Raw genomic sequence first — 15,171 nt, forward strand, 5'->3', positions numbered from 1 at the left:
CATCGACCTGGACGGCTTCCCCCTCGACCATGAGTTCCCGGACGACTATGGGCTAGAGGAAGAGGACGAGTGCGACATCGAAGTGGAGCCTTTGTTCGAGGACGAGCTCGCCAACCAAACCGCCGGTCCTAAGCTGAAGCGCAAGAGCAAGCGCACGAAGGCGTACACAGCTGCCGAGGACAAGCTTCTTTGCGAGTGTTGGCGAGAAATTGGACAAGACCCAAAGACGGGCGCCGAGCAAAAGCATTCAACCTTTTGGACTCGTGTGCACTGCGAGTTTCATGAGCGCAAGAAGTTTCCACCCTACCAATTTATGAGCACGCGCGGGTGGGTCTCCATTTCCAAGCGATGGAGGGTGATTCAACAAGAGTGCAACAAGTTTTGCGCCACCCTTGAGAGAGTCAAGGCCCACCCCGTGAGCGGCATCGGCGTGCAAGACATGGTATGATAGCAAGCAAGCCGCCCTCTTTTGTGCCATCAAGATCATCCTTTTACGTCTTCATTTTGCTATCACTTGCCCATATGCTTGCATGGAAACATTTTATGGGCATTTCAAGCTTTGGAGGCATTCAAAGTTCAACGCAATGGCAAGTGCTTCAACCTCTCCCATTGCTATCGGGTTATCAAGGACGAAGAGAAGTTCAAGGCACAATATGCCGCGCTCAAGGCACGTGGGGGGAAGGGCGCCGTGGATGATGTTGGGGAGGGCGAGCCGACACGGCCGCGGGGGAAGACCAACTCCAAGAAGGAGGACAAGCGATATACGGCCACCAACGCCTTGATCGCAAGCGTGGACGGCATGATGAATAAGAAGCACTCAAGAGAGGAGGAGCGCCGGCGTTTCAAGGCGGAGCAAATGGATGCTTTCATGGAGATCCAAAGGAGAAGACTTGATCTTGACGCCGAGAAGCAAGCCAAGATGTTCGAGCTCGAGGCGGAGAAGCAAGCCAAGATGCTAGAGATCGAGGCCGCCAACGCCAAGACAAAGGTGAAAGAAGTGGCTCTTGCAAGCATGATGACCGGGGTGGAGATCATGAAGGTGGATCTCAACGCCTTGTCGCCAAGGAAGAGGCCGTGGTTCGAGAAGATGCAGGCCGACATGCTCAAGTTCGACGACGAGTGATCTATGGCGTCGAGGGGCCATCCTTTTTGTATGTCGGCGGGTGTGCCGGCATGACCACGGGAGCCGCAATGGCGTGGTCGAACTCAAGTCCCACCATTTTTTGTGTGCTGGCATGTGTGCCGGCCGGCTGGCAAGTGTGTCAGCATGAACTGTGTTGTTTTCTGAAGCCGGCATTCTATGCCGGCGCTGACATGATGCCGGCATGAGACATGGCTGCTGGTATGATCGGCCACGGATCTTTTTTATTTAAAAGTTGAATACGGACATGAAATGGATTGGTGTGTTGGACGCATTGCCGATTCAAATGTAAAACTGAACGAACAACGGGCGGGCGGTCGTCTCAAACGGATAAAAAGTGGACAAATGCGCCGTCCGTTTGGGTCGCCCTATTGTAGTTGCTCTTAAATGAAGCGATCGGTCGAGTGGAGAGAATAATGGCAGGCAGCTCGTCGCATTTGTCCAACTCGGTTTGATTATTTCCTCGCTACGTACACCAAAGCACCAAACCACGAGTGAGGTAGCTAGCTAGCTAGGTGGCGGAGATGATAGGATGGGGGGACGTGTACAAGGTGGTGTCCGCCATGGCGCCGCTCTACTTCGCCCTGGGCCTCGGCTACGCCTCCGTGCGGTGGTGGAAGTTCTTCACCCGCGACCAGTGCGACGCCGTGAACCGCCTCGTCATCTACTTCGCGCTCCCCTTCTTCGCCTTCGACTTCAACGCCCACGCCGGCACGTTCGCCGCCAGCTACCGCGTCCTGGCCGCCGACGCCGTCGCCAAGCTCGTCGTGGTGCTCGCGGTCGCCGGGTGGGTCGCGTCCTGCCGCTGGAGGCAATGGAGCTGCGCCCCCAAGGCGCCAGCCGCGAGGCCGGCGCGGCCGGGTGGCGGCCGCGGCCCCTCCTACTCGTGGTGCATCACCGGCTACTCGCTGGGCACGCTCAACAACGGGCTCCTCGTGGGCGTGCCGCTGCTGGACGCCATGTACGGCAAGTGGGCGCGCGACATCGTCGTGCAGCTGTCGGTGGTGCAGGCCGTCGTGTGGCTCCCGCTGCTGCTGGTGGTGTTCGAGGCGAGGCAGGCCTGGCTGGAGGTGACGTCGGCGCCGGCACCCGACGGCGCGCGAGAAGAAGGCGATCAGGCAGTGCCTGGGAGCGACGACGTCGACCGGCCAGCGGCAGCCGGGGACGGCCGGAAGACGGCGGCGACGGGGTGGGCGTTCTGGGCGCGGCTGCTGCGGACGGTTGGGCTCAAGGTCGTCGGCAACCCGAACGTGTACGCGAGCCTCCTTGGCGTTCTGTGGTCCTCCGTGGCAAACAGGTACCCCTGCGACACAGCAGATTAGTTAGCGATTTTCTCCCACAAAAAAGTAGAAACAATTTATTCATCCAGGCATTCTATGATTATCAACCTCTGTGTTTTGCAATGATATCTAGGTGGCACCTGGAAATGCCAGGCATCATAGACGGCTCCATTTCGATCATGTCAAGGACCGGCCTTGGAATCGGAATGTTTAACATGGGTACCTACTACTCTCTTCGTTCACAAATACGTACTAACTTTTCTTTTATAAATCAAATGTATATAGACACGTTTAAGTGTATTTATTCATTAATTTTAGTCTTCATGTATCCTATACAGAAATGTCCAAAACGTCTTATATTCTACGACGTGAGAAAAACTAAAAAAGAAAACACGATAATGGAAGTCTTGGGTTTTGGTACCCACATTCTACGACAACTTATCATGCTCTAGTTTGTTTAATTAGTTGGTCGATCACACTTTTGCCGTATATTCTCTGCCTCGTGAGTCATGACTCATGACCCATGTGTCCACGGAAACATCTTCTTTAGCTAAACTTGTCACGCTTTTGTGGCAACTCATCTTTTGGCCAACTTTGCCACAAACGAACTTAGGCCAAATCGTGCCTGAAAACCAAAACGTCTAAAGTGGCTAAACAATCTTTTTTAGCTAAACTTGTCACGCTTTTGTGGCAACTCATCGTTTGGCCAACTTTGTCACAAATGAGCTTAGGCCGAAATGTGGTTGAAAACCAAAACATCTAAAGTGACTAATCGACTGTCTGTTACTTAAATTCTGGTCCTTTTAAAAGGTAATTAGCAAATCACAATCAAAATTTTATTTCTTATAAAATACGTACACAACCTGAACTACTTTGAAAAATGTTAGCAGAATCCCTACTGTACACTGGCGCCCCGCCCTCCCCCAAAAGTGCAAACAATTTTTGACTATGTATATTAAGCTTTTTTTTGGTACATTCCATTAGTGAAGTATAGTGACTTTAGAGCACCACATCGATTTACCGTGAGGATATATTGATATCTCCTTTTAGTGATGCGGTAAAGGAACAGAAAGTATCCCACACCTACTTCCTCAGAGGTGACCCTGGGTTATCAAACTACGAGAGGAAGTCTTCCTTGAAGTGATGGTCTCTAACAAGATTTTGTTAAAGGATCAATTCTATCTTTTTACTAGATCAATCAAGCAAATGATGATTCAAACACTAGTAATAAAAATAGGTACGGATATGAGGTTTTAATGCTTACAACCATGTATTTCCGTTGGGACCAAATATGATCTTAATTTATGCACTGGAAGCAGTGGCGGCGCCAGGTTCTAGAGGGTGGGTATTCATTTTGGAGGAGGGTATTCATTTTGCCCAAATCATCACTGTTTTGCAAAAAAAAAGTCGCTTGTTTTATATAAAATTTCAATGGTTTGTCAAAATCTTGGGTATTCAACCGAATACCCAAAAAGACCCATGGCGCCGCCCCTGACTGGAAGTCACCCATCGAGATGTGCTTATTACTAACCGAAGTGGGGGATGTGTCCAAATAACATCCTGACCAGCACGAGTCATGCATCAAGAATCGGTTGACCTACCGCAGGCCCTACTGCAGGCTCAAATGGATGTATCTAGAAATGAAATACATCTAGATATATTCATTTCGGCGACAACTAATATGGGACGAAGAGTGTGTAACACTGAGCACACACAATAGTGGGCCTTATATTTCAGAAAGGGGGGAGTAAATAGTAATGAATATAATTCAAAACAATATTGAGATCAACGAGGAATTAACTGATTGATCGTGAATGACACCGATCTGACGCTTGTATTGTAGGCTTGTTCATCGGTCTGCAGGACAAGCTCGTCGTGTGCGGGCCTGGATTAACCTCGTTGGGCATGGCGATGAGGTTTGTCGCTGCGCCAGCCGCCACCATGATTGGAGCGCTACTTTTGGGACTACGTGGCGACCTTCTGCGTGTTGCCATCTTACAGGTAACAATAGATAAATATTGCAGGTTATAAGTTCACAACTGATGTTAATATCGTTTTCTTCTCTTTTTTGTTGCTAATTGAGCCAAATATCCAGATCAATAGTAATAACTCACTTCGTTCCTATTGGTAGGCTGCACTGCCTCAGTCCATCGGGACATTTATCTTTGCGCGAGAGTATGACCTGCATGCCAATATACTCAGTACCGCGTAAGTAAACTGGCGATCTCGCATGTCATGGTGATTAGAGTACTCCATTAATTGTTTATGCATATCAACCACATTGTTCTTTCCTGAACACGAGGATAACAACTAAAACCGCTCTTTGCTTCTTCTTCTTTTTCTTTTTGCAGGGTGATAGTCGGCACGTTGGCTTCGCTGCCTGTTTTAGCCACATATTATGTTGTTTTAGGGCTCATGTGATTATGTTATATGTTCCTCTTCTAGTTTATCTTGGGGGTTTGTTATATATGTATGTGTGCCTACAAGATGTAGCAATTTTTTTATGTTTACGTCAACAAGAATTGCATGTGCTTTGGCCGTTCTTTTCTTTAGGAAATGCCATCATGGCTAACTGTATTAATATCAAATAATAATAGTTATCGCGAGTATCCTCTATATCACTAAGCTCATTCAGTTGAGGTCTCTAATTAGAATTGGGTCACCCGATTTTGATCGGGTCAACAATTTCTCAATGCTCTCTCACTCAATTCTTTTATACTATACACTATGCTCCCTAAGTTTTAAGATGTCACAATTAATTGAAGTATTCAATTTAGAATTTGGTCAACCTATTTTAACCGGGTCAACACTTTCTCAATCTCTTCCATTCAATTATTTTAATTCACTATATTCTTTAACTTTGAAGCTCTTTCATTCAATTGAGGTATTCAATTTTGGATTTGGTTTACGATTTTGACTGGGCCAGCGATCTTTCTTGGGGAGAAATGATTGCCGAGGAGGTTGAACAGATGATAATCAGGTGGAACATACAGAGACCGATATGTGTACCAAAATGTTGGGTAACATCTTGAGGGTAAGCTATATGAATGTTAATGATGAGGTGTGGTGCCCACTATTTTCATATTAGATGCATTGTTTCAATATTCAAGTTTCCAATTGTACATTGAAAAAAAATCTCAAGTGTTTGAGATACTTCTGTTTTTCTTTTCGAAAACCATCATAAGGTTCTAATCTCATTTTTAAGTTGTCTATGAAGTATGAAGTATGCATTAGGAAAATGCCACATATAATTAGTGGCTATGTATTTCGTCATTTCGTGGGAGGCATGTTAACAATCTTATGTTGTCTTATAATTTGTCTTGAATTTTTCATTTCATAATTTATCTTGAAAGTTTCCTACCAAAAACTTAAATATTTCCTAATTGTACTCAAGTCTGTGTGGGTTTATATTTTTGTTTCTGTGTTTTTGGTATGCTATATTCCATGTTGGTCCTAACCACCGGAAAGTGCAGTCTATATTAATGTTGAGGCAACATTACTCTTCTTCTTAAGTGGGGTTGTGCATCATGACCAGGGACAACATGGGCAATTGATTAGCTGCTTGTAGTCGACTACTTGATGAGGTTTATGACATCACCAATCACATAAGCACTTACCATCAGGTGTGCATTGACCCTTGAGAACGCTTGAACAACATCATATTGGCTTGTGATTGTCTTTCCGTGGTTGAGAGCACCAATTCCTCCACTATCGACCAATCACTGGTTGGTGTCGGTATGGAGGATATCAAAGCCATGTCATGCTCTTTGGCATAAATGACTTGTTCTCGCATTAGTATCTTAGCTCATGATTTGAAATTTTTGTATGTTCTTTTTGTAATGTTGTTCGCGAGTGCACCAGTGTCATTTTTATAGATGAAGACATGTGTTGCACGTGCACATTTACTAGTTAGTACAAAAATGAATTGAGAGGTATTGCATGTCTCCTTATTTACTTTCAGTAATTGAGTAGTGTCTATGTTCAAATATTCATTAATTACTTATAAAAGGAATGAAAAGATCGTATAAGTAGAAAGTGTTAAATTAAATGGATCCGAATAATTTTCTTCATATCTTTCCCGTTATTCTCATGCAGAGCATTACATGCTTCGGAAAAGAATTCTATTAGACCATGTCTCACGCGAGACCCATCCTGATGGATGACACATGGCACTCACAAATCACAAAGCATCCCCCACCCCCACTTAAAATCAGGGGGAGAGAGATTAGATACTTTGTGATTTGTGAATGCCACGTGTCATCCATCAGGATGGGTCTCACCTGCTAACCGTGAGACCTGATCTCATATAATTTTTTTCCACATGCTTCCATTTCTACCTTTCTCGAGAAGTTTATAAGATGACAATATGCTCCATGCATCCTTCACATAATATACGGGATTGTTTCCTAGCCACGCACAAGAGAGATTTGCAACAAGAAAAGAGGTGTTGTTGTTTTAGCGTGGCAGTTTGTAATGGATGCACGGGCTATGGGTGTTTGTTTCGTTTTGCTGCTTCTGTTGCTGGGAAATCCAACTCCGGCAGGTGTGTGTATTTTTTCTTTTCTTTTGTTATCCTTCGTCCCAAGTAGATGTTGTTGAGTAGGAGATGACTAGTAGAAAAAGGAGATGACTAGTTTCATTTAGACAGACGTGCAAATTTTGTTGCACACCCTACAATTTTTACACCCGTTTTACAGGCACATATATAGCCTTCACAGTAATGTTATGCTTATGTTTGCCACATAGCGTTGTGTCGAGGATGGTGACAATGGATTGATCTTCTGCACCAAAATCCTTTGCAAGTGGACCTGCGGTTCCATAGTGAAAGAACGGGGTGGTGCTTATTACAAGGACGCTCATTGTGATGGACGCAATTGCAACTGTACAGTTTGCTTCAAGGAGTAAAACAATACTATAGGATAGTGAGTTTATACTATGTATGGAGTATATTCCAAGATAAAAATGTCATTCTTGAATGAGAAAATAAATAAATAAACATACTCCCTCCATTTCAGTTTACAAGTCCTGCGCGTATACCTAGGTTGCCAATTTTTTCACCTTAATATAAATTATATAACACAAAAATTATAGTGTTTGAAAATAGAACATCTGAAGTTTATAGTGATATATTTTTTATAATATATGACTTGTATTAGGTTAGTCAAATTGACGACCTAGGGACACGCGCACGCCCTGTAAACTGAAAAAAGTAGTATTGTGTTATTTTGATTATGTTATGGTTTGTTTCATTGGGAAGTAGATGTATACTCGTTTGTCATTTACTATTATGTTGTGGTTTATTTTAATTATGTTGTGGCCCGCCTTGTCGCCTCTGTCTGTAAAACTGTAAAGTCAACGCTCCGCCGATTCTCCTTAAATTTTTGAGGGATCATAGATTTTGGGGAAGTTCTAGGTAGGAGTTAATTCCTCAAACAAAACTTCTTCCCCTAAAAATACAAAAATTCTTTTAGGGGAATAAAGCTTGGGAAGGGCTAGAGACGCTTTTAGAATGGAATGGGTTAGTAAAACCCTTTACGGTGAGCCGAGGTAAAGACACATACATCATTGTTAGAATAAACCGAGGTATATCACCGATCATCCGAGGATCGAGCAATCACACACAAGCACGACACCGAGATTTGTTAACGAGATTCACCGATATGGCTACATCATCGGGGCCTGACTATGAGCGCTCCTCCCCATGACACTGCTACAATACCGCACCCGGTCGCCCTGGACACCGGCACATGCCGCTGGCTTCCCCTGCGTTCCGGTGCTATTATGTTGGCATAGGTTATATCCTGTGTCTACCACCGCTATTTATGAGAGGCCTAGGATACAAGTGTTCTACTTGGACATGACTACATATTCTATATAAACACAATACAACTACAAGTCCAACTGTAACCTACCCTTGTACACAATATTCGACACAACTCCAACAAACTCCACCTTGGCAAATATTCTCCACCACCCTGAATTTGTCAATGCATCAAACTTTCATATACATTGGACTTGAGTTTATCCCATGAGCACCGCTGCTACTCCAAAGACTGTATGTGACTCCACCTGCAACTTGTAGTCCCTTCTTTTCTTGACCACAATCAACACTCGAGCAAAATTAAGTTCCTCTTTACTCTAGTTTGTGCTCCCAACTTACAGAGTATCCGTCCAACGCCATCACACACTGATCACTGACCTGCGTGAAAGTGAATAACTCACATATTGAGTGTCACACATAAGAGTTACCTGAACACAACATCACTGTTCCTTTGACTCTGAAACTTGAAGGAATTTCACCATTGCTTGTAGTCACCCTGAGTCAAATTCGCAGTTGTCTCACCACATGTATGACCACCAGAGCTCTGGCCTGTCTCCATGCCCCGTGCTAACCACACGCCTTGCTGCAATTACCGCGTCGAGCCTCCGCTGTCCCGGTCGAGTCTCAAGGGCTGCTAACCCACACCACTCAACCCCCACTGCAGAGTACCACCGATCATCACCGATCGATGATGAGTTTCACGCTTCCATCAGACCATTGGGCTCCAGTCCAAACTGCATGTCACTCGCTTTTCCCCCTTGCTGAATAGGCTTCGATTCCCTGTCGACTTACGCCGTAGCCTCTCAATCCAGCTCCACCTTCAACATGACTCCATGGTAGATGATTAGTCCACCAACGCGCCTCATCGACTTCAAGCTCCGTGTATACACCATCTTGAATCAATCCCGCGCCATAGTCTTGTCGAAGCCGCACAAGCCTCGGGCCTGCGCCACGTGTTTCCACGCCCCAGAAGTGGGTCACCATCGGCATCATGCTCCTATGTCGTCGCCGCCGATCCTACCACCGTCTTCTGTACCAACCGACTTGCGTCGATCTGTCAGACTATCTAGTCCGACCCAGCCAAACTTTTCAGACTGCAACCATCTGCAACTCCTCATAGTCCTCATCGTCCATCTGGCCTGACACCCCGCAATGCCTTCAAGCATCCATATTGTGCCAACAAATTTTCATTCGCGTCTTCCATAACCTAAGGTTTTCAGTTCCTTCGAATTTCTCCACCTCAAACCTGATATCCATTGGCATCATGGTTCTTTGTACGATTGACCCTGTGAAACATTATCCAAACTTTGCACGTGATGCCCCAAATACACGAACAAAACCTCCATGTACTATTAACGAAACCAAATATTTCTTTGCCTTCACGTGATGGCTCCCTTGGCTCAACTCCTGATGCTAGCTTTGCTTCGTCAATGTCCTTGCTTTTCGATGTACCAATAGTACTGTTCTGTATGTTGCCTTGATGTTGCACGCCTGCGGCCCAGACATGAGGGACTCGGTCCCTTTTTTTCTTAAACAAATCTCAAGTCTCAGCATCCCTTTGCCTCAGCCTTCGTCCGCTTCGCAACCGCAAGCTAACATGCTGCACAGGCCATCAACAGCGAACGCCCTAGGGCGTGTTTGGTTACCTGGGTGGCTATAGACTGCATCGCATGAGGGATTCTGGGTGAGCTTGGCCTGGTTGAGCTGATGCAAAGATGAGCTAAGATGTGTGTTTGGTGGACCGTATGGTATGGATGCATGAGAGATGCTATATACAATAGATGTTGTTTGGTAGGCTGTGTTTGAGATTCGTTCCGTTAACTTTTCTCTTTCAATTTTAAGCATTCCAACTGAATCTAGACCATTTCATGGACAAAAAAGAAATTATGATGAAATCTGAACCAAAACAATCAAAACATTTTCTCCAATCTGACAATTAGATGGTAGTGAAGGGGGAGACAGCAACCAGGAGGAGATGCCAGCGGCGGAGACAGCAAGACGATGCTAGTTGCCGGTCGCGACGTGCAGGTGCTCCCCTTCCCTCCCCTTCTTCATCTCGATGTGTGGCGGGCGGCGTGGCTAGCTCCGGCGAACTCGTTCGCAGGCATGGCGAGCGTCGGCGTGGCCATCGGTGTTGTTCGGCGGCGACGGCGGATCCCGACGATGTTGAAGCAGGGCGGCGAGCCCTTGACGCGGGCGTGCAGGAGCACCGGCGGATTCGATCTACGGCGAGGGAGTTCGCACCGGTGGTAGACGTGGGGATCATAAGGCGGCCGCGGCGATTGGTTGGTGTGCTCGATGGGATCGGAAGCGTGAGAGATAGAGAAAGGAAAGGGCGGAGCGATGCATGCGCGAGCATGGCTGCGGGATACTCCCGATTCTCGCGTTTCACTCAGCCTGGCTGAGAGGGCCTCTTTTGCATCTGACGGGCCAGGCTGAGAGGGTCGTGTCGTGGTTCTAAGACTGACAGTTGAGTAGGGGTGAGAATGTAGAGGCAAGATCCTAGCTATGGAGGAGTTGTACACACGAGTTTTACGAGTTCAGGCCCTTCTCGGAGGAAGTAACAGCCCTACGTCTCGGAGCCCTGAGGCGGTCGACTGAATATATGTGTGTGAATTACAGAAAGTGTGAACCCTTGTCCCAGAGGAGGGGGTGGCTTATATAGAGTGCGCCAGGACCCCAGCTCCCCTCTATTACACAGGGTTCAATGCTCATAAAGGTAGGGCGTTACTGGTAACGTCTATAATAAAGTGTTATAAATGCCCATAAAGCTATGGTTTAAGTCATGACCGTTGCAGAGTGGAGGGTTTCTCATCTTCTGGTGGTCGAGTGTCTTCAAGGTGGTCGAGTGAGCACATCTTCATGGTCGAGTGGATGATGTTTTCTCTTCGACTGCTTCTGATTCTTTGTAGAGATGTCCTTGGGGAGGGTATGTTGGACAGATCCATGACCCTACCCTAGGTACATAGCTTCATCATTAGCCCCCGAATGGATCAGGGTTTGAGTGGGAAAGGAGTTGGGAACACTTCCGACCCATTCTTTATGCTATGAGTATATCTCATTCTGGAACAATGAGTTGAGGTGAGGACGTCGACTCCTTTCTCAGTCGCCTTGGTCCATTCTTGGTTTTTGTCGAGTGAATTTTTACGGTAGGATTCCGAATGATGATGTAGAGGATGTTTGTCTTCAGTCTGACAGGTTGTTCTGCTCTCCGCGGATCTCGCGGGATTCGAATTTTGGGAAGTGCGCCAGACGGACGGAACCGAGGTTATCGGGACGGATTACGCAAGTCTCCTCGATCCTCGTGCCACCTTTTTCGCCACAGATCTCGCGGGATTTGTTTAGATCGCCTGGGTCCACCAGTCAGTCACTCGGGCGACGACCTTATAAAAGGCCCCGGACCAGGCCTTTGCCCCGTGCGCTCCCATTCTCTCTTCTTCTTCTCCCAATCTCTCCACCACGCTCGCTTCCGCCCTTGTCGCCGGACCTTTTCTCAAGTTCGACCCGTCGCCATGGGCAAGGAGAGGACGGTGGCGCTGGAACGCGCGAAGAAGGCGACGACGAAGGCGAAGGGCAAGCGGACCAGCCGGGGCGGATCCTCGTCGAGATCTGGCCTGCCGGCGGGATGGATCCAGGGCGACTGGATCCGCTCGACAATCACCCAGGACGACCTCGACGACCTGGTGGAGGGGGGACTGATCCCCCACAAGTCGGCATGGCTCCCGGGGAACGAAACCGAGCCGCAGCCGAGGGAGGGTGAGTTTGTTCTCCTCGCCACCCACGTAGATTGTGGATTCTCACTGCCTCCCCATCCTTTCTTCCGGGGTTTTTTGAACTTCTTTGGGGCCCAACTCCACCATTTCACTCCAAACACCGTAGTCTATCTGGCCGCTTTTGTATCGATGTGCGAAAACTTCTTGGGCTGTCGACCACATTGGGGCATTTTCAAACACATCTTCACCTGCCGATCCCAGTCGGTCAAAAAGGCCAAGTCGAGTGATGAGAAGACACAAGTGATCCAGATGTGCGGGGGTCTGGGGATCCAGATGAGGAGTAAGAGTACTTTCCCAGCCATGATTCTTCCCGACTCGGTCTGGGGCTGGCAGTCGACTTGGTTCTACTGCAAGGATCAGCCGACCCCGGGTTAGTCGACTGGACTTCCTCCCTTTTCCTTGGCTCGAGTGGAGAAGCCCGCCCCCTGAAGGTCATTCCAGAAGAGAAGGCGCATGTCAAGGTGCTGGTCGAGCGGGTCGTCCAGCTTGTCCGCGACGGGGTGACCGGGATGGACCTGCTGGAGGTCTTTCTCGGTGGACGCATCCAACCTCTTCAGGCGCGCGATCATCCAATGTGGATGTACTCTGGGCTCGAGGATTCTACTCGGATCCACCCGGAGGACGTCAGTGAGGATACCTTGGAGAAGTGGTTGATGGGGATCACCAGCAACAAAGACAACCCTCGGGGGTCTAGGAGGGTGATTCCATTCGACAACTCACACCAGCCGGAGCAGGTATAATTCTGTCTTATCAAGTATCTTTTCGATTCACCGAGTGATATCTTGTTTATGGTCGATTGAATTTCCTTTGATCGTTGTCCTTTCAGGCCCTCATCGACATGTACTCAATGCCCAACGGAGTGCAGGACCAAGAGGCCGAGGAAGAAGGGAGCAGTGGCGAGAGCGGCGAGGAGCATTCGGAGGCCGAGGAAGACGAGGAGAGCGACAAATCAACTGATGACGAAGAGGTCGACTCGCCTCCTCGCGGGGAGAGGAGATCCAAACATGCCCACGACCCGGCGAGCGCTCCGGACTCGGTGGCCGCGTCGACTGGTCAGTCTTCGAAGCGTCCTAGGATGTCTTCCCCGACGCCGACTGAAAAGGCTCCAAAGCAGTCCAAAGTTGCGCCGCCTCCAGCGCCGAAAGCGCCGAAAGCTACCTCCTCCAAGCCGCCAAAAGCTTTACCCAGGATCAAAGTGACCGTTCCTACTATCTCCGAGTAACCATCTGACTTGTCATTCTCGTCGACTCAATTAACTGGACATAACCGATTGAATGCAGGTCTTTGCAGTGCTGCTACGTCAGGAACCTCTTCCCTCCAATACCGGGACGAGGAAATGGAAGATGCGGTAACCTCCAACCCAGGTATAAACTCTTGCAATTTTGTTCTTGATTCTTTAGTCGATTGCGTTCAAGTGGCTCACTTGGGGTCGAATGATCTGCCTTGCAGCTCCACCCAACGTCATAGATCTTCCAGATGACGATGAAGATGTGGCTCTTAAGCCCAGGAAAAGCAAGAAGGTAACTGCTGGTAGGATGTCTCGGCAAGAACCCACTACGACACCTCCCGTCCGTCAACCTGAAGACGCGGGCAGGGCTTCTGTGACCTTCGCCGCACCTTTGTCGAGTGGGCCTCCCGCACCGTCGACTGCACCTGTAATTCCTTCAGCTGTCCAACTCCACGCCACGGAGCTCCAAGCTGCCTCACCTGGGTCGTCTGCCCACTTTTTCACCAGCTACCCCATCCCGGACAACCAGTCGGAAGCGGCTGCGGAAGCCATCCGACAAGCTGACATGATGATGGAGCGGGTGAAGACAGTGCATGAGAACAGCCAGGCTGCCTACGACGCCAGCGCTGCTCTTCGGGCCAATGTCCAGGTGAGTAAAGTTTCCAACTGGTTTTGCTCTATGAGGAAATGTTACTCGAAAAATCTTCTTCTACACAATCTCCTGTTGTTTGCGTCGAATTAGAGCACCCACTAGGTGTTTTGTTGATTTTGGTAGTTTCGCTCTTCTACTCGGCCTGGGCGAGTGGAATCAGAACCGGTGGGGGCACACTAAGTGCACCCACTGGGTGTAGTCCCCGAGACCGCGGTCGACTGCTAGCAGTCGACTGGGGTCTGAGTTCTTCTTTCCTTTCTTTTTTACTCCTTACACTCGACTCAGGCGGACCGGTCGAGTAGTTTCGTTCTTCCACTCGGTCTGGGCGAGTGGGATCTGAACCGGTGGGGGCACGCCAAGTGCACCCACTGGGTGTAGTCCCCAAGACCGCAGTCGACTGCTGGCAGTCGGCTGGGGTCTGAGCAGTTTTTTTTTGAGTTGAGTCTTAGTCAGCGGGGGCACGCCAAGTGCACACGCTGGGTGTAGCCCCTGAGACCGCAGTCTATTGTGTGCAAACGGCTGGGGTCTAAGCAAACTTCTTTAGGTTTTATTCACTCGGAAGTAAACAACCTTTGATCTTATCGACTGATCCGTCTTTTGCCTTCTGCAGAAGTCTTGCACTCTTATTTCTAAGTTTGCTGAGCTTGAGGAGAAGCAGAGGCAACTCAACCTCGACTTGGAATTAGCCCAGCAGAATCTGAAGAAAGCTCAGGACGAAGCCGCTGGTATGGAAGGTAACTGACTGTCGACTGACTTTCAATACATTTCTTTGATCTCTTCTTTGATTCGATTGCTTCTTTTGCAGAGAAAATGAAGTTGGCTCTGGAGAAGAAGGACTCGGACCTCGCCGCCGCGCAAAAAGCAGCTCAAGATAAAACTGCTCTCGCGGACCAGAAGCTTGCTTCAATCGGAACGCTGGAAGGAGAGGTGACCAAACTGAAATCTTGTCTTAATGAAGCTAACCGCGAAGTGACCAGTCTGAAGAAGGACAAGGTCGCCCTGAATGAAAAGCTGGAGTCTGCGATCCGCAAGAGGAATGGCACGGAAGCTTAGGACTCTTGCCAAGAAGCTTTATCTCACGCTGGAAGGTATTTCTTTTAATCCGACTGTGTTGATTCTTGCGATCGGATCTTCCTCGGTCGATTGACTAATTTTTGCTGCAGAATTCTGTCAAGACTTCGACGAGGAAACTGGAAGGGTCGAGACGGGTCTGGACCCTATCGCTTCTCTAGTCTGCGACGAAACTGCAATGAACGTGCTCCGACTGGAGTCCCGT

At 48.2% G+C, this 15,171-nt stretch overlaps 1 protein-coding gene across 1 annotated transcript; it reads left to right on the forward strand.

Moving 5' to 3' along the window:
* Positions 1-1,665: 1,665 nt before the first annotated feature.
* LOC123107337 (probable auxin efflux carrier component 5b) lies at positions 1,666-5,039 on the forward strand. Its single transcript, XM_044529324.1, has 5 exons — positions 1,666-2,438; positions 2,555-2,640; positions 4,265-4,422; positions 4,553-4,629; positions 4,773-5,039. The coding sequence occupies exons 1-5, from the start codon at positions 1,666-1,668 to the stop codon at positions 4,840-4,842; spliced, it is 1,164 nt and encodes a 387-aa protein (XP_044385259.1). The 3' UTR covers positions 4,843-5,039.
* The last annotated feature ends 10,132 nt before the right edge of the window (positions 5,040-15,171 follow it).

This window comes from Triticum aestivum, chromosome 5A (genome assembly GCF_018294505.1).
Source record: "Triticum aestivum cultivar Chinese Spring chromosome 5A, IWGSC CS RefSeq v2.1, whole genome shotgun sequence".
NCBI classification, from domain to species: domain Eukaryota; kingdom Viridiplantae; phylum Streptophyta; class Magnoliopsida; order Poales; family Poaceae; genus Triticum; species Triticum aestivum.

Coding starts and splice junctions, on each gene's coding strand:
- LOC123107337 (XM_044529324.1), top strand. CDS start 1,666: ATGATAGGATGGGGGGACGTGTACAAGGTGGTGTCCGCCATGGCGCCG. Junction 4,423..4,552: donor TGCGTGTTGCCATCTTACAG/GTAACAATAGAT, acceptor TCCTATTGGTAG/GCTGCACTGCCTCAGTCCAT. Junction 4,630..4,772: donor GCCAATATACTCAGTACCGC/GTAAGTAAACTG, acceptor TTCTTTTTGCAG/GGTGATAGTCGGCACGTTGG.